Source organism: Gopherus evgoodei, chromosome 2, assembly GCF_007399415.2.
Source record: "Gopherus evgoodei ecotype Sinaloan lineage chromosome 2, rGopEvg1_v1.p, whole genome shotgun sequence".
NCBI classification, from domain to species: Eukaryota; Metazoa; Chordata; order Testudines; family Testudinidae; genus Gopherus; species Gopherus evgoodei.
This window is the reverse complement of record NC_044323.1, coordinates 59,461,019-59,487,224: the sequence shown is the minus strand read 5'-3', so window position 1 is coordinate 59,487,224 and position 26,206 is coordinate 59,461,019. Positions and strand designations below refer to the sequence as shown.

General features: G+C 44.2%; 1 protein-coding gene across 1 annotated transcript in view; it reads right to left on the bottom strand.

Annotated features, from left to right (window-relative positions):
* The window catches only part of SP4 (Sp4 transcription factor), a 44,570-nt gene extending 22,250 nt beyond the window's left edge, over positions 1–22,320 (bottom strand). Inside the window, exons 1-3 of the mRNA XM_030550732.1 lie at positions 21,691–22,320; positions 20,987–21,081; positions 18,963–20,520 (exon numbers count right to left, since the gene is read on the bottom strand). Of these exons, the coding sequence (XP_030406592.1) occupies positions 18,963–20,520; positions 20,987–21,081; positions 21,691–21,697 (1,660 nt within the window). The 5' untranslated portion in view covers positions 21,698–22,320. The remainder of the gene's footprint in view (positions 1–18,962; positions 20,521–20,986; positions 21,082–21,690) is intronic.
* Between the last annotated feature and the right edge of the window lie 3,886 nt (positions 22,321–26,206).

Genomic DNA, 26,206 nt, shown 5'->3' with positions numbered 1-26,206 from the left:
TAACTCTAGTGTTTATAACTCTGAAGTTCTAATGTACAGGTGAAATGAAAAATACTATTTTTTAAAAAAAATTTACAGAGCAAATATTTGCAGTAAAAGAATAATAATATTAAGTAAGCACAGTAAACTTTGTATTGTGTTGTAATTGAAAACAGTATATCTGAAAATGCAGAAAACATCCAAAAACATTTAAATAAATGGTCGTTAACAGTGCAATTAAAACTGCAATTGTGACTATTTTTTAATCTCACAATTAATTGCAATTGATTTTTCCAGTCGTTTGACAGGACTAATGAAAATAAATCACAGAATCTGAAAGATAATATTCAATATTAGGTAACAAGATGCGGGTGGAAGAAAGCGAGCTAAGGCTGTTTCAGATACCTCAGCTTTCTATTCTTTCTAACCATTGTGTAGTTTTTTTTGTTTGTTTTACCTTAAATTTTACAACTTACGAATGTTTCTTTAAAACTTTCAGCATTCTTTAGTAATTGCCTTACATCTTTATCAGACAAAAATTTTGTAAAGCTGAAGTTAATTTTCTCTTTCCGTTATCAAGGAAAATATTCGTATCCCTGCAAATATGAAAGTACCTGTATGTATTAGCAACTATGTATATAAAGATGTATGGTAGCTGCTTTTTGGAAAAGAACAGATTCCCTCAACATTATTGGCATGAGAAATAAAGTATGGAAAATCCTTCCACTGGAAAAAAGTGACAGCCAGTCTTAAATTAGGATCAAGTAGTGTTTATAATATCTGATTAACATTTTGGGAATATAAACAAAAACACAGATAAGAGGTTGATCAGACATAAAGGGGTGCTTTAAGAAGATAACAGTTTTATTCATAAATGTATTAATACTTGCATGAAATGTTCTTGTATATTTATGTCCAAATAAAACATTTTTAAAACTAGGTGACATCCTAGTTAGCAGCCATATTAATTAGAATATTTATTTAATATTAGAATAGTCTCCGTCTTGACAGGCCACCACCAAAATGTATGGTACCTTCCAAGAGATACCTGAAGACCTATTTATTATTTCTATTACTGTACTGCCTAGGAATCCTAGTAATGAAAAAAGACCCCTGTGTGCTAGAAACAAAAAGATGATTCCTGCCAAGGAGCTTACAAGCACTACTTAAATTCCTTTCACCTCTGTAAGGTCTTCAGGCAATTTGAATGAGCTCCTGGAAGATAAGAGCTTCAGAGGAGTTAGTGATTTATACAGAGCTTAGATGATCTCCTGTACTGCATATAAAACTTCTTATGCCCTTTGGAATCTTTAGGGGTACTGAAGCTCCAGAATTCTGAAGTCCATTGATCTTTTGTCAAACTTGTCAAGGGCATACCTTTTATGAACCTTGCTAGTTCTCCAAGGGAAAGTGAAGCTTAAAAAGGTGCTTTGGCAGTAGACCTTAAGTGTCCTTATCACGTTAGTGGAACAGTCTGATATGCCTAGTTTGCCACTTAACTGTCACCCAGAGCTTCATAAATATTTTTAAGTTTCTAGGCCTCACCTTAAGATATGTTCATTTTGTTGTATAAGAGATTGCTCATTTAACAAATCAACTAATTTTTCCAACTCATGTAGCTGTGTGCGCCATTTTGGGGATTTGAGAAAAGCAGCCTCTAGCAACACCACACAGCCTTGGGGAACTGAAATTGAGACTGCTTGTCTAATCTGTGCTTGAGACCTAGCCCAGCAGTGGGGGTGAAACAGTAGAGTTACAAGACCAGAACCTGACTGACACATTTGGCCAAACAACTGTAGGCCCCAGAAAGCCAGTCCATGGCTGGGACCACATGGCTGGGACCACTCTGGCATGTTAGCTGAGCTCAGGCAGGGACAGCATTTGTGAAGAGAACTATCTACAGCAGGGATCAGCAACCTTTGGCATGCGGCTCCCACTGGCCGCGGTTCGCCGCTCCAGGCCAATGGCGGCGGTGGGAAGCATTGGCCAGCACATCCCTCAGCCCGCACTGCTTCCCGCCGCCCCCATTGGCCTTGAGCAGCGAACCACGGCCAGTGGGAGCTGCGATCGGCCGAACCTGCAGATGCGGCAGGTAAACAAACCAGCCCGGCCCACCAGGGTGCTTACCCTGGCAAACCGCGTGCCAAAGGTTGCTGATCCCTGGTCTACAGTGAATCTGGTTACAGCAGTAGAAGACGAAGTTCCTGAGTTTCTCTCTTCCACAAAAGACCTGAGACTCCATTTTGTCTCTCTCTACCTGAAAGAGCTGTCTTCCAGCTAAGCCTGGTATGATTCCCCTACACTGGGATTCGGGGGATAGCCAGAGCTTGAGACTGACCATGAAGGAAAGACTGACACCCAAGATGAATTCTCGCCAGGAAGAACTGACTGCCAGCTGCAAGACAGGGGACAACCAGGACTTCCCAGAGATGGGTACCAGACTCTTCTTCAAGCACCAACTCCAACCAGCAGCTAAGGCCCATGGGAAGACTTTGGGGGAGGGAAACTATTTTTAATCTGTTCTGGGCTTTTGAGTTATTTATATTATTCTTGTAGGATTGGATGATTACTCATTGAGTTAACATTCTTGATTCCCTGCCTGTTTCCTTTCCCTTTTAATCTGCCCTTAGTTTTCACGGAATAAAATGATTTATTTTTACAATCTGATCCTTGCTTCTCTGCAACTATAATGTGTAGCATCCTATAGATCACAGGTCTACTGGTTTATACCAGCCACCAGATGGAAGCACAAAGCACAACAAACCTAGGGCCCCCATTAGTCCTAAAGTGGATCACTTGGGGATCAGATATGACCCCATGAGAGGTGACCTTCCTAGGTCTCCAGCACAGCCATGTCAGTTTAGGTTTTCAGACCTACTATGTCTCTCAGAACATCTTTTTATAACATATCCACCTTGGATGGGCACAAATTCTAAGGGCTGCATTCCAGACTTTGACCTGGACCCAGACCCTTCATCCCTGTACCCAATGGCATGGATGCTATGTGGTTGACATCAGTGGAGAGAAGTTGTTCAGTGGAAGATCCAGTATTCTACTTCAGATCTGAAAATCCTCCACTAAGTCGGGGGGGGGGGGGGGGGAACTATAGCCTGTGGACTGAATCCGGGCTGCCAGCTGTTTTAAGCTGGCCCTCAAGCTCCCGCTGGGGAGTGAGGTCTAGAGCTTGTCCCACTCCAGTGCTCCAGTCAGGGAGCAAAGTCAGGGGCTGCTCCACATGGCTCCCAGAAATCATGGCATGGCCCCGTTCTGGCTCTCCAGCCAGGGAGCAGGGTCAGGGGCCGCTCCATGTGGCTCCTAACAGCAACGGCATGGCCGCCCTCTGGCTCCTAAGTGCTTCAATGGCCCCCTCTGGTGCTCCAATGGGATCTGCAGGGGCAGTGCCTGCGGACGGGGCAGCGTACAGAGCCACCTGGCAGCACCTCCGTGTAGGAGTCGAAGAAGGGACATGCCACTGCTTCGAGGAGCTGCTTGAGGTAAGTGTTGCCAGAAGCCTGCACTCCTGAGTCTCTCCCCATGTCCCAGCCCCCTGCTCCAGCCCTAATCCCTCGCCTGCCAAACCCCTCATTTCCAGCCTGGAGCACCCTCCTGCACCCCAAACCCCTCGGCCCTACGCCAGATCCCACACCCCTTCCCGCACCCTAATCCCCTACCCCAGCTCAGATCCCCCTCCTGCCCTCCAAACTCTTTGGTACCAGCCCAGAGCACCCTCCTACACTGCAAACTCCTCATCCCCAACACCACCAAAGAGCCTGCTCCCCCAGCTGGAGCCCTCACCCCCACTCACCCCACATGGAGCCCCCTCCCACTCCTTGAACTCATTATTTCTGGCCCCACCCTGGAGCCCATACCCCAACCAGAAACCTAACCTCCGCCTGCACCCCAACCCCAATCCTGTGAGCATTTATGGCTAGCCCTACAATTTCTATTGCCAGATGTGGCCCTTGGGCCAAAAAGTTTACCCACCCCTGCACTAAGTGTACATATAGTGCAAAATGAACATGGTTTTCCTCACAGTTTTCTAAGTGCAGATTTGGTCCATTACAAACTTTGATTCTGATTATAATGAACTACTTGTCTTTAAAGTAGTCAGGTCTTTCAGTCAGCTCCATCAAAGTTCATGTAGCAGAAGTATCTGCCTCTCATCCACCAGTCCAAAATGGCTTGGCCTGGTCTCACCCCACTGTTTACAAATTCTTTAAAGGATTGCCTTCAGCTTTCTACTTGTCAGGAAAATTTCCCTTTCGTGGGAGATGAACTTTGTGCTTACTTCATTGATATATCCACCATTTGAACCCCATGAACCCATGAATATAGTGTTCACTATATTATCTGACAATAAAAACTGCATTATTGGTAGCAATCATTTCTGCCCAGAGAGTGAGATTCAGGCTCTGATGATGGGTCCCCCAGCTATGATATTTTATGCAGACAGAGTAACTATGAGACCTTGCTCCAGATTTATACCTAAGGTGGTCTCTGACTTTCATATCAATTAGTAGATGCATTTCCTAGTGTTCTTTCATTGTTCATCTTCTAGGGGAGGCAAAACTTAATACTTTGGATGTGAGAAGAGTACTGTCTGATTACCTCTGCAATTCGCAGAGATTGCTGGTGCCATTTGGAAATAGGCCCAAAGAGCAAACTATTTCAGCATAAAGACTTTCAAAATGGATCACAGACTGTATTAGAACAGCCTATGATATCTGTAAGTTGACTACTCCATCTCTCATTTCATTCCACCATGCCACAGGTGACCTGAGCAGCATGTCTTAGTAGAATTCCCATAGCTGCTCCACAGCTTTCAGCCTCATACAGCTCTGTTCACACATTCTCCAGTCACTATTTATCCTTGTCAGCCTCCAGTTCTGATGCTGTTTGATCAGGCATTTCAGCAATTATTATTTAGATGAGCTCCTAGCTCCTAGCTCCTGGAGGAGTTAACTACTGGCTAATCATTGAGAATGAGATCCATATGTGTACAGATAGTCAAAGAACAGTTTATCATCTTACAGTACCAATTGTTCAAGATGTTCTATACACGTGGATCTCACGGACAGCCCTCCTTCCCTGCAGCTTAGAATTTTTTGACCAGGATTCCAGGTGGTGAGGTCAGCATGGGATTGACGTATACAAAACATCTTTGGTGATGGTTCCTATGTGTATTCCACTCAAGGTATATTTGCGTTCCACATACCTAAGACCTCAAGATTTAAAATTAGCTGCATTAATTGGTCCATGCCTGAGCCATTCATTTCATCATGCTGCAAACCAAGGGCATGAAGGGTATCATAGACCTACTACTTCTTCAGTTCCACGCTACTGCCTTGGTCCAAGACTCAACTTGTCCGTGTATGCAGCTGTGTTAGCATTTCAAATTCCAGTTTTCTCAGTTTTCTTTTCCAGCTAGCTTTAATTTTTTTTAGTTAAATAATGGTAGTAGAAGTCTAGGTGTTTCCCCACTTTGCTCCTCCACCACCTCAAACCCACTATGTTTAGGTTATTAGTATGCCCAAGATCCAGGGTTTCAAGATCTGCATGGCGTGTCCCTTGGTCTTCCTGGTTAGTGACTTCCATGACACTTGTGTTGCACTGAGAAGTCACATATCCCCCTCTAAGTGCAATATCTGCCACTCTCTTTCCCCACTTTCCCTCTGAACCTGCCAATCCCACGAGTTCTTAATCAGAGACTCAAAGAAAAATGAACTAGTGTTGTATAATGGGTTCTACAGATGACCTGGGACAGCTCTCAGGGTACAGCAGGAGACTGCATCAGAAATCTGAGGGAAACCCACTGAGACGAAAAAGCTACTGAAAAAGTGTGAGGCTTGTTTTCTTAGAGACTGGGCCTGCCTAACTGATTCTTTTGGGGTAGAGGAGAAAGAGCAGCTGTTTGTAACAAATTTTTCTATAGTGTTTAGTAGTACCCACGCATGCTCTTCCAAAATTAAATGTAACATGGTGAGGATAATATCACTGAATTTCATCAGCATTCAAAAGTGTCAGGAGATGGTATCTTCACTCAGCAAGAAGGAGAGTTGGAGGTAAGTGCACTGGTATTGGAGAAGGGACGCTGACAGTTTTTCCTCTTGGTTTCGTTGCTGCTGTAGCCACCAAAATCAAGAACAACTTGAACGTATGTTTATGCACCCATTGTGCAAGAAGGGAAGGAGATGCTGCTGCCCACCAGGAGTTGTTAATTAGTAATTAATTCAGTGCTATAGCTGCCAGGAGCAGAGGAGGCTAGCATCATTGACAAAAGTGCCGGGATTATAAGGGGAAAGGAGCAGAACTCTGAAATTTTTCTTTAAACTTAGGATTCACAGTGACACACTCAGCAATCTATTTACATTTTGAAGACTATTCCCTCCAGGAAAAGGGCTTGCATTTATGATTTTTAATATAAACCTCCAAGGTCTATAATTATTTATTGAACAAGGAGTGCCAACACGTGTTCATGTAACATCTAGGAATTCATTCAGGGGAAATCAGGAATTGCCAAACATATACCTACTTTTCTTGAAAATGACAGCCAGCACTACTTCACACCAGACCACATTTGAAGTTTCTAGTCCTCACTGTTTTTAAGATAAGGAGAAAATTAATTTTAACTATAATTTTTATTTCTCATAGCCAAACAAGTGCATGATCTCTGCTATTGTTCAGTTAGATATGCACCATCCATTATAATGGAGGCACTTTAGGCTCCTGCACATCAAAGTTCACGATCCCTTTGCCAGAGAGGGTTTCAAAATCTGAAACTAAAACTATGTAGAAAATGTTAATGAATATCTAAATGCTATAGGTTGTGGTATAATAGAACTTCTGCAAGCGTAATTTTTAAATCAAGAACATCGGTATATAGGAATGGTGAGTCCAAACCAGTGGATACTCTCATATATGAAAAATAAAAGTTGCAAGCATAAAACATGCATTCACTGATGGAAATTAGCAAGCGATAAGGACAGGATATTAAATAAGGAAGCAAATCTGGAAAATTTAGTCGTTTAGATTTTGTATTTTTAATTTTACTTGCTTAACTTAGACTGAGGGCACCCAAAAGGAACAAAGGCTGCATCAATCAAGAAGAGAATGCCAGTCTTACAAAGCTTGCTGAAGTAATTGCAAATCTAAAATGGTACCATTGTGAATTCCACAGGCAAAGCCCTATGTTTCTTATCCCACGAACATGAGCCCCTTGCAGAATAAACTTTCATGCTTTTAGAAAGGGCTTTATCAATGGATGCTTTGTATGTCTGATATATGGATAGACTGATTATTGAAAAGCTTCAAGCACTTGAGAACATCATGAAAGAAGAATATAGGCATCTTTATCCATTTCTTGGTCCACTGAAAATAGATTTTTAAGCCCCTTTCACATCCAAAGGACAAGGCTGCTCTTCTAAACAATGTTTGCAGTTGGAAGGGGCAGGGGGAGAAAAATAGCATATCTGAAGTGGAACTTGATTTTGTTTTCCCTTCTGTATTGTACCAGGGTTCACAACCTGCCCCTTTTCCTGGGGCCCACTTGCTCTCCCCAATAAGGCTCAGAGAGGCTTCAGAGTTGTGCAACACTGGTGTCTTTATTTACTTAAGGCTGTCCCATCACTAGTGTCCAGCTACATACAAGCTTTACTGGCAGAATCAGCCTTCAAGCTAGGAGGCCTCCAACTCCTTCTCTGACAGACTGACTTCTCCCTTGCTGCCCCCTGCCTTCTGGCTGCCTCCCAGCCTTTATAGCCCTTCACTTGTCAGGCCAGCAGGTGTTGCCAACCCTCAGGCCTTTTCCATCAGCCCCAATTTGTTTCCCTTGATTGGTGCTGACCAGGCAGGGGCTAATTAGATGCTTTTGCACCAGTGTCCTGCTACATATCGCCCCCCTTAAGACGATGCCAGGCCTGATCTTGCTTGGCCCTGCTTTTCTCAGCCTGGGGTTTTACTCTGAGGAGGGCCTCCCTACCCATCTGGGTGGTCCCCGGACTCAACCCTGTGGGGTTTTGACATGCCCCACCCACAAAAGATGCATTGGGTAGGGGATGGGCCACCCCACAAGTCCATCTCTGCCTAGAGGTCGTCACACCAGTTGCAACCTTGGTCAGATCGTCCCGGATGTTCTCCTTCCTTCCTTCCCAAGTGGGGGAGACGGATCGGCGCCAACTGTCCCGAGGCTGCCTCGTGTCTCCAGTTCGGGGCTTCTTCCTACTGGGGTTTGAGTCTCCCTGTTTTGGGTTCCAACCCTCTGAACTTTCTTCAGCTTCTCTTCCTTTATCACAGAAATTCCCTCCCTCGGGTGCTCCCATCCTGGGACCTCCATCACTCCTATAGGGTCTCTATCCTGGCTGTGTTGTCTAGGGTTTGTAACTTTTTCCCCTTGAGATTATGGGGACTCCCCTTTCTCAGGGTCCACTCCTGTAGGGGCCTGGCCTCCTCCCTCCAGGTCCTTTTCTCTCACTTTCTCTGTTGGTCTCCTCCCCATGCCTTCTTTCCCTTTGGGGCAGGGTTCCAATCCAATTCCAAGATCATGGAGTTTGGCAACTCCTCCATTACCCCCACCCACTTCCAGGCAAACCTTCCCTGCACAATACTCCCTATCCCCATGAATGCATTCTACCATCACCCTTTCTCCAGGGATAAGCCAATATGGCTTTACTAAGTGCTGCTGTATGAGAGAGAAGGTTGAGGTCATATCCACTAGACCTCTCAGGGGTTTTCTCCCCACCTGCATGGGGATGGGGCTATTCCACACCTCTTCTTCCAGCTCACAGCCTTGGTCCAACTACAGAATTCAGCAGCCCCAGCTGTCCACAGTGCCAGCCAGCATACAAGCTGTCCTGGGCAGCTAGGGATTCCCTTGTGCTCCTCCCGTCACTTGTTTAGCGACTTCCCAGCGGGATGCTTATTAGGTTTCTTGCCCCCTCTTTCTCTTGCAGGGTCTGACGCTCCCTTGTGGGGAAGTCTGCCTCTGCATATTCCTCTGTCCTTTTGATGGCAGCTTCTATGGTGCCAGGCTGATGTCACCGCATCCAGACCCACGTGCTATCAGGGAGGCACTGCACAAACTGTTTGAGGATCACCTGATCCATATCCTACCCCACTGTTTGGGCACTGGGCCTCAACCACCGTGTCACCCAGTCCGTCAATTCTTGGGCAAAGGCCTGAGGCCGCATGCCCCCTGCGCACCAGGCTGCCCAAAACTTTTGCCAATATTTTTCCAATGAAAGCCCCTGGCAGTCCAAGATAGATGACTTCATAGCGTCACAGTCTCTAGCCTGGCCATCCGTCAGGGCCATATATGTCACTTGTGCTTCCCCAGCAAGATATGGGGCTAGCCACAGGGCCTAGGTTGTCCTATCCCATCCCGCGCCCAGGGCCACCCACTCAAAGGTACCCATCTGCCGGGGCCATCTGCCAGAGGACTGCTAAAAGACCTGCAGTGTCTTCTGCATCTCTCATGTTCCTCCGTGAGCCACAGTGCCCTCCATCTCCAGGCCTCCGAACTGTGTCTCTGGCAAAGGATTCCGGACAAGCCCCCATGTGTACCAGAGTTCACAACCCGCCCCTGTTCCTGGGGCCCACAATAAGGCTCAGAGAGGCTTCAGAGTTGTGCAACAACCGTGTCTTTATTTACTTAAGGCTGTCCCATCACTAGTGTTCATCTACATACAAGCTTTACAGGCAGAGTCAGCCTTCAGCTAGGAGGCCTCCAACTCCCTCTCTGACAGACTGACTTCTCCCTCGCTGCTCCCTGCCTTTTGGCTCCCTCCCAGCCTTTATAGCCCTTCGCTTCTCAGGCCAGCAGGTGTTGCCAATCCTCAGGCCAGCATTAGGCCTTTTTCATCAGCCCCAATCTGTTTCTCTTGATTGGCGCTGCAGGCAGTGGCTAATTAGGTGCTTTTGCACCAGCGCCCTGCTATAGTATAAAACCAGAAGCTGAGGAAAGTACCATCTTTTTCCAGGATTATTTAATCACCTCTTTCAGCTACAGAATTTGCTAAAAAGAAAAGAAAATCTAAAGTGAGGCCTCCACTAAACTAATGCCCTAATTCAGCCCGGTACCTAAAGTACATATTTAAGTTTGGTCTAGTGGGTTAAAGAAAGCTTCATGCGGTTTGCAGAAAAAGGCTGAAATGCCACTCATCTCACAATGAAAAGACAGAGAGAAAACAAAAAAATAAAAATTCTGCGCCCGATATTTTAAAATTCTGCAAATTATATTTATCAATAAATAAATGTTGAGGCTCTAGCATGGAGTAGGGAGCACAAGCAACTGGCTGCATAGAGGTGAGAGATAACCCTGCAGTCCTCCTCCCGACCTTCCCAGGATATAGACCTCTGGGGCAGTCCCAGCTCTTGTGCTGTGTCAGCGTCAGGTACAGCCTCGCTGCTAAGTCTGTTCCTGGGGAAGGCTGCAGGGTGATCTCCCACATCTGTGCAGCCAGGTGCCCATGCTCCCCACTCACTGCCATGCTGGAGCCTCCACATTTATTAACAAATAAAATCTGCAGAATTTTAAAATACTGTGTGTTGAATTTTTATATTTTGGCACATAATTCTCTTGGGAGTAATCTATGAATAAAAACAAGGTTTGTGAGAGAGAATGACATCTGCTAGTTCTAAGATCTTAAAGGCCATGGTGACCAGAAACAGTTTCTTTGTTTAGCAAATCGGTTTATCAAAACACATTTTGCACTTAAAACTTTTCTTATGTACCGTATAGGTAATTTTATTTAACTAACAAAATTTTAAATTGAAGTTAAATTTAAATTTAAAGTTAAAGACCAAGTAGGGCCTAACACAAATCACAATTATCTAGTAAATAAGAAATTTAATCACTCACCGTTTAATATAAACAATATAAAATTTAAGAATCTGAAAAAATGTAAATTAACCTATTTAATTGATTAACTAAATGAGCATAGATAAAACATCTCCCCTAGTTCACTGGGGGCACTCTCCTGAAATGTGGGGAACTCAAGTTCCATATCCCTTCTCCACATCAGGCAAAAGGGGAAAATAAACTCAGGTCTTCCACATCCTTGGTGATGACCCTGAACAATGGGCTAGAATTTATAAAGGGGGGCACAACCATCCTTCCTCCTTTGGGAATCTAGACCTTTAAAAAAAACATACAGAAACAAAATATTTTGAAACATTTAATTGAACCCAAAACTGACATTTTTGATTTGCTGATTTTTGAGGGAATTTTCAAATTCTCTTACCTTAAACAGAGTTGAGTTTTTGTTTAAAACTACCAATGGGGGTCGGGGAGAGGGAAAAACACAACCAACCAAAACACAAAAATAAAAAACCATAAATTTGCCTAGCTCTTACTACCCACAAGTCTCTAGGATTAAAGTCCCACCTTTTCCACTTTAATTTGTATGCCCTTTTTGGAGTACACCTCTACCCTGAAATAACGCTGTCCTCGGGAGCCAAAAAATCTTACTGCATTATAGGTGAAACCCCGTTATATTGAACTTGCTTCAATCCCGGAGTGCGCAGCCTCCCCACGCACTGCTTTACCGCGTTATATCCGAATTTGTGTTATATTGGGTCGCATTTATATCGAGGCAGAGGTGTATTTAGGAGGGCTTGATACCAAACTTATCAGCAGCCAGGCAAACAGATTGGATCCTGACTTGGTATGTAGGGTGCCCTGATCTTGCGTGATCAGATGTGGGCAAATCCTCAGGCAGAATCATTCACAGCAATCCATAAAAAGAGAATAACGCATACTTCTCAGTGTCAATACCAGCTAGGAAAACGTTTGTCTTTAAGCTTGTTCATGAGCTGTTATCAGAACAATTCGTGGGAAAGTACAGGTAAGTGTCCATTCCTAATCAAAGGAGAAAGTATGCCCTTTCATTATAGTTATTTTCCAGTATCGTCTGCAAAATAAAGTAGTTCAGATGTAGCGCCACACTGATTTGTTTAGCCTGTTTCTGAGACAGCAATTTCAGATGGGGTGGCCTATTTTCATTGCCAAGAAAGGTCCAGTGTCTCAAACAAAAAATACCAAAGACATATATCATAACATGGTGACCTGATAGTCCGTCTGAACTAGAGATACCTCTTGGGGTTCCAGATCTCTGAATGTCCTTATGCATTCAGGACTACCCTGCTAAACAGAAGACTTTTGCACAACTTTATACTGGGGAGACCAAGTTATATTTTAATGTAGAGGCTACCAGAGGCTTTTGTGGTGCTTTAGGTAAGTCGAAGATGTCTCTATTTCAAGGAGTTTACAGTCCAGTGTGAAGACTTTATTTAAGACAGGGTACTTGCAGAGCTAGGACTGCAAGATTAATTTGGAACTTCTTTCCTAACTAAACTGTTTCTGCATCGCCACCAAGCCAGAGCAGCTTAGGGAAACTGGGGCAGGGAGGATTGGGGGTGGGGAAGAGGAAGAGAAGAGGAGAAATCACTTGTATACAATGAAACTGTCTGTGTAGCCTCAGACTATTGAGCCTACTGGATCTTCAAAGAATCTTACGAGGGTGCGTATTATGGGCACTACACATGCTATTACGGTTGTTAAGACCAGGAACCAGTGTAGCTATTTGCCAGAGCCAAGAGGTACAAGCAATCTTCTGTCACATACAGCTTCCAAGAGCAGAAAGGTTTGGTATCAAGCTCTCCTAAATACTCTAGTAAGGGCACATAAATTAACATGGGGGGAGGTGAGGAAAAGAGGGAGATTCAAAGGGCCTTTTACAGTTTTCCTAACTTACCAAAAAAACCGTCTGGCTGATTACCTTCCTTCTCAACCACACATGATGGAGTGTGCATAGCCATTCACTGAGATACAAAAAAGGATTAATGCCTTCAAAGAACTAGGCACTAAGCCTGCCCTGGACAAATGGTTGAGTCTGCCAGCTGGAAAGAAAAGATCCCTACCTGGACTTGTGCAGGCAGGTATCTAAAAAATGAAGGGGATATAGCTTGGGGTTCTCAGAAGAAAGTGTTCTCTCCTGGCTTCATTATGTCTCTAGATTGGAAGGCAAGAGAATCTCAGGCCAGCCCATGAGAAACAGGCAAGGAGAACATGGGAAACAGACTGCTTTATCCCCATGAAAGGGCTGAATATCTTGCCAAAAAACTGTAGTTAGGACTATTTGTTTTCCTCTGGCTGAAGTGTGCCTGCCAGGGTTTGGCTATGAACTTTTTCTCCCTCTTTCCACTTCGCTAGTTTCACTGTTGCCCACAAGTATCTATACTGACAAAGTTGAGAATTGCTGTCAACGTACTGGATATGTCAGTCCCCAGATGTTGAAGGTGACTGCTTCAGTCACAAAGTTTATATATGTTGTAACTGTAATGACTAGAAGCTTTTCTTTATAGAAGCTGATAGCAGTGAAAAAGAAAGCTTCCTACTTGCTATAATTAAGTGGGCAAGTAGAATTTTCAAGCTTTAATAGTGCATATTAGTAACTTAGTTTAACCCCTCTTGTGTATATGTTTTCCTAAATACTTGAAGGGTTTTGTAATACTTGAATTTCCCCCTCAGACACTTAAGTTCAATCATTTGGTTCTTATTGTCTCCATTATGTGAGAAGAATTTGAAAAAAAAAACAAAAACAAAAAACCCAATAGTTGTTTTTCCTGTCATTTGTCAAACTTAAAGAACTTTGCTTCAGAACAGCTAATGGTGGAATACTAAAGGTCTTTATAACATGAACACTGAAATTGAAGTTGTCTACCAACTTATTTTTTTGGAAAAAAAATAAAATTGTAAAAACATCACATGAATGAAATTTTGCAAAACACAGTATTTCTGAACAGTCATCAAGTTACAACAGCATTTCTTCAACTTCTGAATGCCAAGTCCAACGCCCACCCATCTTTTCAGAAAAAGAAAACCAACCACAGCCCCTCCAACTTTATCATGTATTGTTAAAAGCTTTCCTGAAAAGAGATATAGCAGATTTTCATAAGTTTCCTTTTTTACTTTGATGAGCAATTAAATAATTACACTTTAAATGGCAAAACTGTTAATCAGAATTTGAGTTAGCAAATACTGAAATTAATAGGGTATTTCACAAACAGCTGTTGTATCGTGTTCTCTGAAAACTCATATAGGCACTACTGTATCAGTGAATACTGGTAATTTTTTAAAGGTTTTCTTCACAATCCTACCAGATAGAGACCTTAGTTTACACTAAGATTCTGGACAACAGAGGGCTTGTCTGTTACCCTCACCCTAGCAAGTTCTCTGTGCCCACATTAAAAAATGTTGAGTTAGAGTCTGTATTCCAGAGATGACTTTATGATGCTAAATACTAACATAACAGATGTGGCTACTAAGCACTACTGCAATACATATAATAAAATATTCCAGAGGGACAGCATGAACTAGCACATAGTATGTACTGAAAGTCACACAAGACATTCTAACTAGAAGCCCAATCTTACAGTCCTCATAATACCAAGAACTGAAACCAAGATCAAGCCTTGGATTCAAAACTGAACAGGTAAAGACCAATCCTTTTAACAGATTGGAAGAATGCAATGATTCCTTGCCTTATGTTAGCTGAGACATCCAATTTCTGAGCCAGAGCCTACAGTCCATGTTCAGGCAAAACTTCTGCTGACTTCAGGATCAGGCCCTATGTCTCTTTAGGCATTTTGGATGAGTAGAACTACATGGCTCTATGGTGCCCTCAGCAAGTTCAAGGTTTCAACCTACAGTCCATTCATGACCTACATATTGAGCATTAGGAGAAAGCAACTTTTCAGAATGTAAATCTGACCTTTCCACATCAGTTTGAAATCTAGCAGCTAACACCATGAGTTTCCTGAGGTTATCTGCTAGAATAGCCCAGGGTTAATTATTACACTGGGATGCTTCAATAGATGTCTTCACTATAAATGCTGGACAAAGCTTAATTGCATTGATCATGTCAGAATTCAACGATGAAAGTTGGAATTCCAATAAATCTGACATTACCGGATGTAAACATTTACAAATGAGAGTGGAATGAACAGCATAAACTAAGACAAATTTACATAGTGGCTAACTACACTAGACTATCAAAAGGACAAAAAAAAAAGTTAGCAATAGATTATTGTAAAAAGGCTGTCAAGTATGCCATACATATATTTAATGATTAATAAAGTATCCTCTATTCACTACTACTTTATTGACTAAGCTTGCAAAGTCCTGGCGTTCAACTTGACAACATTTCTGTTCGTGCCTTTGTAACATGATAATTTTTGATCACCCACACCCAATCAATTCCACAATTTCAGGAAGAGTTCTAGGCATCCACTGCCAGAACCCTATTGATTTTAGGGAAAAATCAGAAAGCCAGAAAGGGAAACATGGAGGATTCATGGAGCCCCTCTTATTAGCAGAGCCACAGTTTTAAGTGCCTTTGCAACAATCTATAGGTCAAACAACTGGTTAATGGCATTCATGAGTGCCTTCCAACAAAATAACACAATCTCCTCTCTGCCTATCATCCCAATAGAATTTAAGATGTTGACACCTCGAATGATCTATCTCCCAGACAGAAAGAATAATGGAAGTGAGGAAAGTATGTATATAATCTCTGGCATAAGACGGGAGGAGGAAACAGGCACACTATGCCTCTAGCGTGGGAGAAGAGATGGACATGGGAGGCCACAGGGAACCCCTATAAGGGGAGGATTGAGGGAATCTGGCATATAGCACAGGGGAGAATAAGGGACTGCACAGAGCCCCTGCTATTGGGGGAGGGAAATTAGGGGTACAGAGAGTTCCATGTTTGGAGAGGTGGAAGTCACAGGAATCCCTGAAATAGAGGGGGATGTGAGTCTGGCACACAGAGCTGTAGGTGGAGGAGGTAAAATGGAGGAATGCAAGGAGCCCCTGGTGTGACCCCCTCCACAGTATAGACATGAAACAAATTGCCAAAGCTAAAACAGAGCTTATTAATGGACAACATTACTTTGCAAAACACAAATAAAATAAAAAATACACTACCTGAAGACAATTATGACAGTTCCCCTTTTCATCTGTATTTATGGATCTATGACAATGGAATATAATTATTAGCTTATAGTAGTGCACCTCTATTATGCAAGTGAGAACATTTCTAGCAAAAAGCAGTGTTTTTAAAAATATTAAATTTATAAATGGTGGTAGAATCTCCATTAAGTCACTAAACTTCAATCTAATTTCTACATGCAACATCAGATCATAGTGAATTAGCAGTCTATGGAGTCTCCTAATGAATAGTAATTTAAACTATCAACTAAGGCTTTGCACTAGTGATAGCCACAAGTAAAATTCAGTTAATTTTATGTTAATATTTTTGGGGTACGGACAAGAGGCAAGAACCTTTATCTACTGTGAAGCCTCCATAGTACCATACAACTGTCATCTGATTTCTCTCCCTCTACTTTATGTCTTCCTTCCTCGTCCTTACAAGAGAAGATGACATAACCTGGGCTGGTAAACTGTGTGAACAGCAGCATGGTTAAAGTACTAAATATTATCCTTTCAGGCAAATTCCCACCAATGCCTAGTACACAGTTGAGGCCTAAACAGAAAATCTGTTTCCTATATTGCTTCCCCAAGCAGTCTTCCCTATACGCAGTTTAATGCGAATGAGTTCTTTTGACTATATGCAAAATCCCCCATCCACGACAATTTTCCGATCCAAATTGGCCAGCTAGCACAACAGCAGAACTATGTAATGCATTCCCAGAGTGCAATATAATTTGTTTGAACCAGAGAAGCCAAAGGTCAAGATTGTAATGCTGAAACAAACTTACTGTTAGAAGCCCAGGAGTATTAATAGCAACACAGTGTCAGAGTTTAAGCCAGAAGGAACCATCAGATCTAGTTTGACCTATTGTCTGTATCACAGGCTACAACCACCACCCTGCACCAGCACACTAAATCCAACTGAAATCAGACCAAAGTATTAGAGCCCATAGAAGACCACATTATTACATGCCACAGATAGAGACTAGAAGTGACAGAGGTGCACCAGTGCCCAAGGACCCTACAATGGAAGGGAACTAATTAAGTAAGATATATCTCAGCAAGTGACCTGTAGCCAGATAATCCAAGCAAGTGACCTGAACACCATATTGCAGAGGAAAATGAAAATACACAGTAATGATGGCATCATTACAAACTAGTTCTTGATAGTTAAAATCATGAAAAGAAAGTACCACAGGAGATACAAAACTCTACTAATTTTCAGGTCTGCTTATCAGACGATAGAAATGATGGTTAATCCCCCCTGAAAAAGGTGAAGAATCCTCAGGCCTACAGCTGTAACAGTTTTAATTCATTTGGCATGAAATGTCCTGCTCAGATATGCATACATGTACAATAGTATAGCTAGATCTATACTAGAGACTTCTGACAGTATAAAACAATTTATTTATTTATTTTAATACTGGCAAAACCTCTAGTGCAGCTCCAGTTCACTGACAAAAAAAGTGCTTTTGCCAGAACAGTTCATTTTACTCAAGAAACGTGTATAAAATATTCTGGCAAAAACATTTTTTGCTGGTAGAAGCTGCATCTTCACTAGGTATATCCATACTAGCAAACTTTTTCTAGCGGTAATCTGATATAAGTCTACACACTGGAGATGTTTCTATTCCTTACTACTAAAATGGGAAGAATCTCTAAATTGTGTCAACTAAAAAGTGATTTTTTTGGCCAAAACTTCACATATGAAAATTAATTTTAACATTTTATATATTACACACACACACCATACGTGCCCCTACCACCTGTTTCCCCCCTCTCCCTGACTGTGGAACTGCAGAGACTCTGCAGAATATTTATGAAAAAATTCTTATTTAACAGCATTTAGGTATTTAAAAACAGTTCTTCCTAACCTATCAGAAGAGCAGACAGACAAGCATATTACAACATAAATTAAGACTTAAAATGCTAAACAATGAATCACAGCTAAGAGCAATTTTTAAACAGACTATGGGAATTATGCTCTGTATCAGTGGTTCTCAACCTATTTATCATTGTGGGCCACATATGCAGCTCTCTGTGTGTTATGTGGGCCACATCCACACAACATATATACTACCTGTGAGGCCCTGAAACTATCACATGGGCTGCAGCTGTGTGCTGATTGGGCTGCAAGTGGCCTGCAGGTTGAGAATCACTGTTCTATATGTATAAGTTCAGAGCATTTTACTCATTCGACATCCATATGATATATTTGCAAAACCCTGACTGTAAAGGGATCAGCTTAAAGAAGCAGAAGATAGTGCAGAAATTACATAATGATAAGCAATTTTGTAATCAACTGAAGTGAGTACTGGTCACAAGATTATTGAAGTTCACTTGCTATCTCCACTTTCACCTATGTCATCTGAGAATAGCAATTATCAGTATTAGATCAAAAAAGTTGAATGTTCTCCGAAGTTTGTTGCAGAAAATGTGGATAAAAATATAAAGTTTTACTACTAGAGTCTCAGACTGCAGAGAAACCTAAAAAGCATACCTTTGGTAAACTGATAGTAAATGGTCCTTTTTTTGTCACACACGTTCTAAACACTTATTCAAATATAATTTCAAATGACAGATACTTAATCAAATTAAATTAAGTTTTAGAAAAAGGCCTCAAATAGGAGATCTGAATACATTTATCTCAGTGGTTCTCATACATTTGTATTGGTGACCCCTTTCGCATAGCAAGCCTCTGAGTGTAATCTCCCCTTTATAAATAAAAAAAAAAAAAAGTATTTTTTTAATTAACACCATTATAAATGCTGAAGACAAAACAGAATTTAGGATGGAGCCTGACAGCTCGCAACCCTCCACATAACCCCAAGAGGTCCTGACCCCCAGTCTGAGAACCCCTGATCTATCATAAAAAATATATTTTAAAAAATGTTAGTTTATTTTCTTACAATGTTAAATCCAGAAGTATAAGCAAAACCACGCTCAATGCCCAACACTATTAAATAAAAGAAAATATACGTGATAAAACACTTACCTGCAACACTGGTAATGGTAACTGGAACTCCTTGAACTTGAACACCCGCTGCACTGAGGCTGGCAACACTTACTGTTTGGAGGTTAGGCACTGAAGCAAGCTGGGCAGCATTCAGTGTGATTGGGGTACCAGCAACAGCCATTGGTGCAATCTGGGCAATAGTTGCACCCCCACTTGAAGACACTGGGGTGATGGTTAGTTGCTGGGCTAACCCAGCGTTCTGAACTTGCAAATTTGAAAGGCTTTGAAGATTCTGAACCTGCACAGTTTGCCAGCTGATCTGTCCTGATGGCGTTAAAGTTGGAGCCCTGATGAGTACCTGAGTTGGACTCACTGCTTGCAGCTGAACATTTTGCAAAGGCTGTTGTTGGATGGTCTGAATAGTTTGCCCTGACTGGAGCTGAAATGACTGTGGAGAAATGGCTTGAATAATCTGCTGTTGCGGCTGTTGGATCTGTATTTGCTGTAGAATAGGCTGACCTACAATTTGCACCTGCTGAAGTGAACTTGACTGATCCTGCACATTTTGTAGTCCATTAGGCTGAAGCTGATTGGAGCTCTGGGCTTCTGATTCTGTGGCAGTTGTTTGAGGTTCTTCAGGAGTATGCTCTGAACTGCTGCCTGCTGTGCTTGCATACTGGCCTGCCTCTGCCGAGCTTACTAAAGTGTCACTGCTAGTCAGAGACGTTGAGGCAGTGGTTGTACAGATGGAAGAAGATGAAGGGGATTCTGGCATAGTACTAACAGAAGCGGTGGTGACAGGCGTGGTTACTACCTGATTCCCATTGGAAACTCCACTATCAGCAGTCTGGGCAACCTGTCCAGAACCACCTCCTGCTGCCATGTTGTTTATCACAGGCAATGCGAGAGTTACTCCTCCAATGTTTATAGGCAAGGTTGTTACAACCTGAGCCTGAGTACCTGGAATAGTCTGCAGCTGCAGTGGTATTGAAACACCAGGCCTAATCTGGACTGGAACTGTCTGATTTCCCAGGTTCTGAGCAATAATATTCCCCGAAGTGGTCCTGTTTGGAGTTGTGAGGATAGCTTGATTATTCCCTGCAGGGATGAGCTGAATTTGACCCTGTAAATCTTGTAGAGTTGTAGCATTGGCAGGATTGATTTGAATTTGCTGACTTTCTGTTGTTTGAATCTGTGGGATCACTTGGTATTGGACACTACCGCTTGGATTCTGTACTTGTACTACTTGAAACTGTCCAGGGTTAGTAGCAGAATTACCTGATTTAGTTTTTGAAGGAGATGTATTCCCATTGTTGCTGCTGGAGGGACTTGCTGTGCTTGAAGCAATAGAAGATCCTTGTTGAGAAACATTATTTTCTTTTGAAGCAGGAGGAGGAGCAGCAGCAACAAGCTGCCAAGCATTTCCAGCAAGCTGAGTTGTTACTAATTCTAACTGTTGTGGTTGATTTTGAAGCTGCACCAAACCTTGGCTTGGATCTATAATAATCTGCTGTTGTCCAGTTGATTGATTCTCACCAGGTGTCCCTATTTTGCTGCAAGTGGCTGCCAGCAAAGCCAGAGGTGAAGGTTGAGAATCCTACCCATAAACAGAGAAAACAGCAGCAAATTTAGAAAAAAGAAAAAAGAAAAAAAAAAAAGAGTGGGTGTGATTTATTTCTGACAGTTCAACTATCAAAGTTTATTCAGGAAACACAAAAATGCTTAAGAAGTTTTAGTACACAGAGAGATCATAAGTACTGAATGAGGAAGTACATTCTCAGATCCTCACATATGCTTGAAAAATAAGGTCATTTACTGCCAATAGATAAAACTACTGCCAAAGTGCTTCTTCCTCAATCCAGTCCTTTTTACAAAATTCTTCAATACACAGCAAGCCATTTATCAGTTTAAGGTATAATCCACCCAGAAAACATGTCCAGGCAGTCAAGATTACCATTCATGTTTCACCCACCCCAAAGAAAGATGCTTTGAATAGGAAATACAGTTAACTGCACGTTTCGTTTTAAGAGGTGTGCAGTTCCCTTTTTGTGTGCATGAGTTACCTGTGAGCCTCCAGTTTTACTTTTTTTATTATTGTTGTTCTCTGCCTCAGGAGATTTATCTCCCTCTGTGGGCATAGTTTCCTCCTTCCTTTGATCTGCAAAAAAATATGAAGCATAACAGATTAATTATTTACCTTTCTTTATACAACAGCAAAGCCTATTAGCACCTCCTCTTTGGTACCCAATCCCTTCGATTTTACAGCTCTGAAAACCACAATCCAAATCATTATGACAAAAGAGCCAGTCCCCAAAACGTGGTTTGAAACCAACCCATGAGGGCTGGAGAGTTAACACCCATAAAGAGGAGGTTTGATTTCCTCTCCCAGACAGCGGGGAAAATCCCACCCACAACCCTCCCCCTCCTCCTGCCCCTAAAGCATCGACGGCCACTGAGCAGCCGTCGACGCTTTAGGGGGCAGGAGGAGGGCTGTACAGGGGAGGAAAAGAGGAACGAAGGAGGGAAGGATGTGCACAGGAGGAAGGGTTAGGGGAGAAAAGGAGAATGGAGGAGGGAGGAAAAGAGGAGGGACTGAGAGCGGAGTGGGCAGGGAAGGAAGAGAAGAAAGGGGGGAAGAAGGAGGGCCAGAGGAGGACCGAAAGAGGGCGGGATAGAGGGGCCTGGAGGGGAGAGCGGAGAAGAAAGGGGGATGAGGGATGGAGGGTGGAGCGGGCTGAGGGAGGCAGAGAGGGAGGGGGTTACATACCGCTCATCCCGCATTAATGGCCCGCTGAGGCGCAGCTCTGGGGGGGAGGAGAAGGAGGAGGAGGCGGAGGGTGGGGTGGGGTAGCGGGGAGAAGGCCGGTCGCAGCCGGAGCTGGGAGGAGCGGGACGGCCTATTTTTCCACGAATGGCCGCCGCTGGGCTGTGGCGTAGCTGCCTCTCTCCGCCCGCCGTCGCCGCCTGCCCCTGGGCCCGGCGCCTGATTGACAGCTCAGAGCCAGCCGGCAGGAAGGAGGGGCGGGGCCCAGCAAGGCCCAACTGACGCCCACTGAGCAGGAAACCGAGCCCAGCAGCCGACTCAGCCGCTCCTCTCCGACGGAGCTGGGCTGCTCGCAGATGGGCGGGGCTAGCTAGGGCGGCGCGAGACAGTTACCAAGCTGAGCTCCGCGCGACCCAAGCCCAGAGCAGGCCGTCAGGGGGCCCTCGTGCCGGGAGAGAGAGGGAGGGGCCAAAGCTGCGCGAGCTGTGGAGCAGGCGAGCTAAACGGAGAGAACCTTCGCATGCAGCAGGGCTCCCCGCGCTGCCTGACAGCGCGAAGCGAGGCAGGGAAGGGGCGGAGCCAACGCGGGGGTGGTGAGCGGCAAAGCGCCTCAGTCCCCGTCGCGAGCAGCCAGAGCACTGATTGACAGCGCGCGCGAACAAGAAAAAGGACACGTGGGCGGGCTCGCCCAGCATGAGCCAACCAAACGGCAGCCGGGTACCTCACGCCCCCTGACTGACAGCGCGCGGGAAAGCGCTGGGCTGTAACCTCAAAGTCCCCAGACTCGGCCCTCCCCGGCCTGCCCTTCAGTCACCCCGGGCTCAGCCCACCCCCAGCTCTGTGAGGGACCCGCTGCCACGTTTCGACCTCTCTGGGACCGCGCCTCATTCCTCTGTGGATCCAGCTGCCGAGACACTGCAGCCTTCCCAGCGCGCGCTCGCTGCGCCCTGGCACCAGCCGGCAGCACTTTCCCGGGGGGAACTGAGGCGTCCTTTCCCACCCCGCAGGGATATTTGCCGCACCCGGCGGTGGGATGCGGAGGGAAGTGGGTTCGCTTTGCCGATTGGCCCAGGTGCAGCGAGGAGCATGCCTGGATGTGTAGTTCCCGGTATCCGCATGCGCTGAGGGAAGCCCTCGGGCGGGCCGCAGCTGGGTTGCACCAGCGCTCCCAGAGGGGAGGTTGAGGGTTTCCAAGGAGATGCTCTTCAATTCCCTATGGTGCCCACTGGGCGAGGTTTTAAGAACCAGCTTTGGGCTTGGGGGGGCTCCAGGTTGGATGAGCAGTTGAAACTCTCGTACATCCTTAACGTTACTTGGCTGCAGACTGGCTAACAAGTGGTAACCACTGCCCTATATCAGAGGGGTAGCCGTGTTAGTCTGGACCTGTAAAAGCAGCAAAGAATCATGCGGCACCTTATAGACTAATAGACGTTTTGGAGCATGAGCTTTCGTGGGTGAACACCCACTTCGTCAGATGCATGTAGTGGAAATTTCCAGGGGCAGGTATATATATATATATATGCAAGCAAACTAGAGCTCTATACCTGCCCCTGGAAATTTCCACTACGTGCATCTGACAAAGTGGGTAGTCACTCAGGAAAGCTCATGCTCCAAAAAGTCTATTAGTCTATAAGGTGCCGCAGGATTCTTTGCTGCTTTCACTGCCCTGTAGTCTGAATAACCGCAACCTCCCTGCCACGCATCTCAAAGCCACCCCGTTATTAATGGCTGATGCAACTAGTTGACCTATACTGCTGATTTAAAACAGCGTGCGTCCATCCCCAGTTGGCTATGTTTAGGCTGACCAGATGTCCCAATAAAATTGGGACTGTTCCGTTATTTAACCCTTTGTCCCGCATCCTGATAAATGTATGAGAAGGAGGCCATTTGTCCCGATATTCAGGTAAGGAGGGGAGTGGGAGGGAGCTGCTGACCCAGTGGGTGCTCTGGGGCTGGAGCACCCATGGGGAAAAATTCCAGCCAAGCTCCTCCCTGCTCCTCCTCCTCCACTCAGTGCACCACTTCCCGCTCCTCCTCCCCTCCAGTGCTTCCTGCTGCCTAACAGCTGTTTGGCGGTGCTTACCGCTTTCCAGGAGGGAGGAGGAGGATGTAGAGAAGAGGCAGGGCAGGGGTGGGGACTTGGGGGAAGGGGTGGAATGGGGGCAGGGTGAGGGCAGGGAAGATGCGGGGGGGGGGGTGAGCACCCATCTGGCAGAGGGGAATTTGGTGCCATAGAAGTGAGTTGCAGGCCGTGGGTGATGGGACGCAGCAAGCCAGCGGCAGGCTGGGGGATGAGGAAGGGTGCGGTGTGGGGGTGGAGCGGGAAGGGGGTGGGAGCCTGGGAGGAGTGGGAGTGGACTGTGGGCAGGGCTAATGGCACCCCAATGTGTTCTGATATTTTAGTATGATGATCTGGTCACCCTAGCTATGTTCCTTATGAGAGGTTTGTGTCCATTTTTAAAAATGTTGTAATGTATAAAGAAGGCAGGAAAACCTTTCTTCTATTTTTGTAAATCTGCTCATTTTCATTACAAGTCCAGAGCTTGACAACAGTTTATACGCCAAACAAAAGAAGAGCTATGATATTATGACACCAGAAGAGGCTGAAGATTGGGAATAGTCAGACTAAAGTTTAAGACACCATTTTTTATTAATATCTATTTAATATCAAAGCCTAAGTATTTTGGAGAAATAACTTCTTTGATAAATGTCTATCAAACTTACCCCTCCATTAAGGTGTGAGAAAGCTACCAATATCCATCTGAGGCCTCCAACAAATCTTCTAGAAAAAAGGAAAACCAGGCTTGCCACTAATGATGTTTCTGAAGTGAAAAACACAGCAAAAAGAAACATCTTGTAGGCTTTAGGTATCATAAAGAATTTAAAAAAAGACACAAAACCCATTTTAAAATGGCCCAGCTACTTCTAGGTTTTTCCAGCAGCACTGAGGAGCCTGTGTGGTGCAGCTAGAATGTTCAGAAAATGAAACTGCAAGTGCCTTATAATTGCTAATTCCCATGTGCAAATAGCAATATTCCACATTTTATAACTCAGCCAAATCTGGATGGGTTTTCATGGGAAGAGCACATGACACCATTACCCCAAGAACTATCCTCCCCTGCTGGTTTTTAAGGTCCTGTTCCAAACCCTGGAGTTAGATCTGTTAGCTAACAAAGAAAGGTTGGATAAAGGCTAGGCTGGGGGTGGTGTGTGTGTGTGTGGGAGATTGTAATGAAAAAGCTCTCTCTTTTTCACCTAACCTATGTAAGCACTTATGAAATTCCCACTAGGCCTCTGTCTGCATAGCTTTTAAAATCAGGCCCCAAGTGTTCAATTCTGCCAGCCCTATCCCAGTCTAACCGAGTGATAGAGGAGAGTGATATTGAAAGCCAGCGATGGACAGATGGTGGGAATTGAAATAAGGGTAGTGTCAGTAAGGTATAATGATTTTTATATTTAATTACCATACATACTATATCCAAGTGGGCCCCCTCGTACACTGCTTAGTACCCCTACTCCTTTACTACATCCCATATTTCCCTCATGACCAAACTCCTTTCTCCAGCTCCTCCTCAAGTTGTCTGAGTCTTATCTCTAGCCATTCAGATAAAAAGCCTTACAAGACCCAGTGTGCAATCTTCCCCTGCCTGCTGCAAAAGAGCTCATAGACTCATAGACTTTAAGATCAGAAGGAACCATTATGATCATCTAATCTGACCTCCTGCACAAAGCAGGACACAGAATCTCACCCACCCACTCCTGTAACAAACCCCTGACCTATGTCTGAGCTATTGAAGTCCTCAAATCAAGATGCAGAGAATCCTCCAGCAAGTGACTTGTGTCCCACGCTGCAGAGGAAGGTGAAGTGGGTTGGGTCCAATTCCCACAGAACTCATTGATTTTTTATTTAAACAGGAGTTGGATCAACCCCTGTAGCACATATTTCTTGACCCAGGGGTTATAGACAGCCCCACTAATTGCTACTGGAAGAAATGAAAGAAAACACAGGGAATTGTACAATAAAGAATAGGGACAGAGAAAACAAAATACTCATCCCAGTTTTCTTTCGGGCCCAGCCCTTTAACTGTTCTCTCTTCTATAGTTCCAAGGCTCTGTTCCTTTTATTTTTTAAATTGTTCCCACTCTTTCAACCTTAGTTGAGTCCAATCTTAGTTATTTCATCTCTACTTCTCTCTTTCTTATTTATCCTAGTTTTTGTTTTCAATCTTATAAGCTTTTGTTTCCTTTCTCTTAAATTTTTCCTCTGCTGGCTACTAAAAAATCTCTTTCCCCCATCAATTTATACTTTCATAGAATAGAAGATCAGGGTTGGAAGGGACCTTAGGAGGTCATCTAGTCCAACCCCCTGCTCAAAGCAGGACCAATCCCCAGATTTTTACCCCACTTCCCCAAATGGCCCCCTCAAGGATTGAACTCACAACCTTGGGTTTAGCAGGCCAATGCTCAAACCACTGAGCTATCCCTTCCTTTCTTTTTTCCTCTCTTTCATCTCATCTCT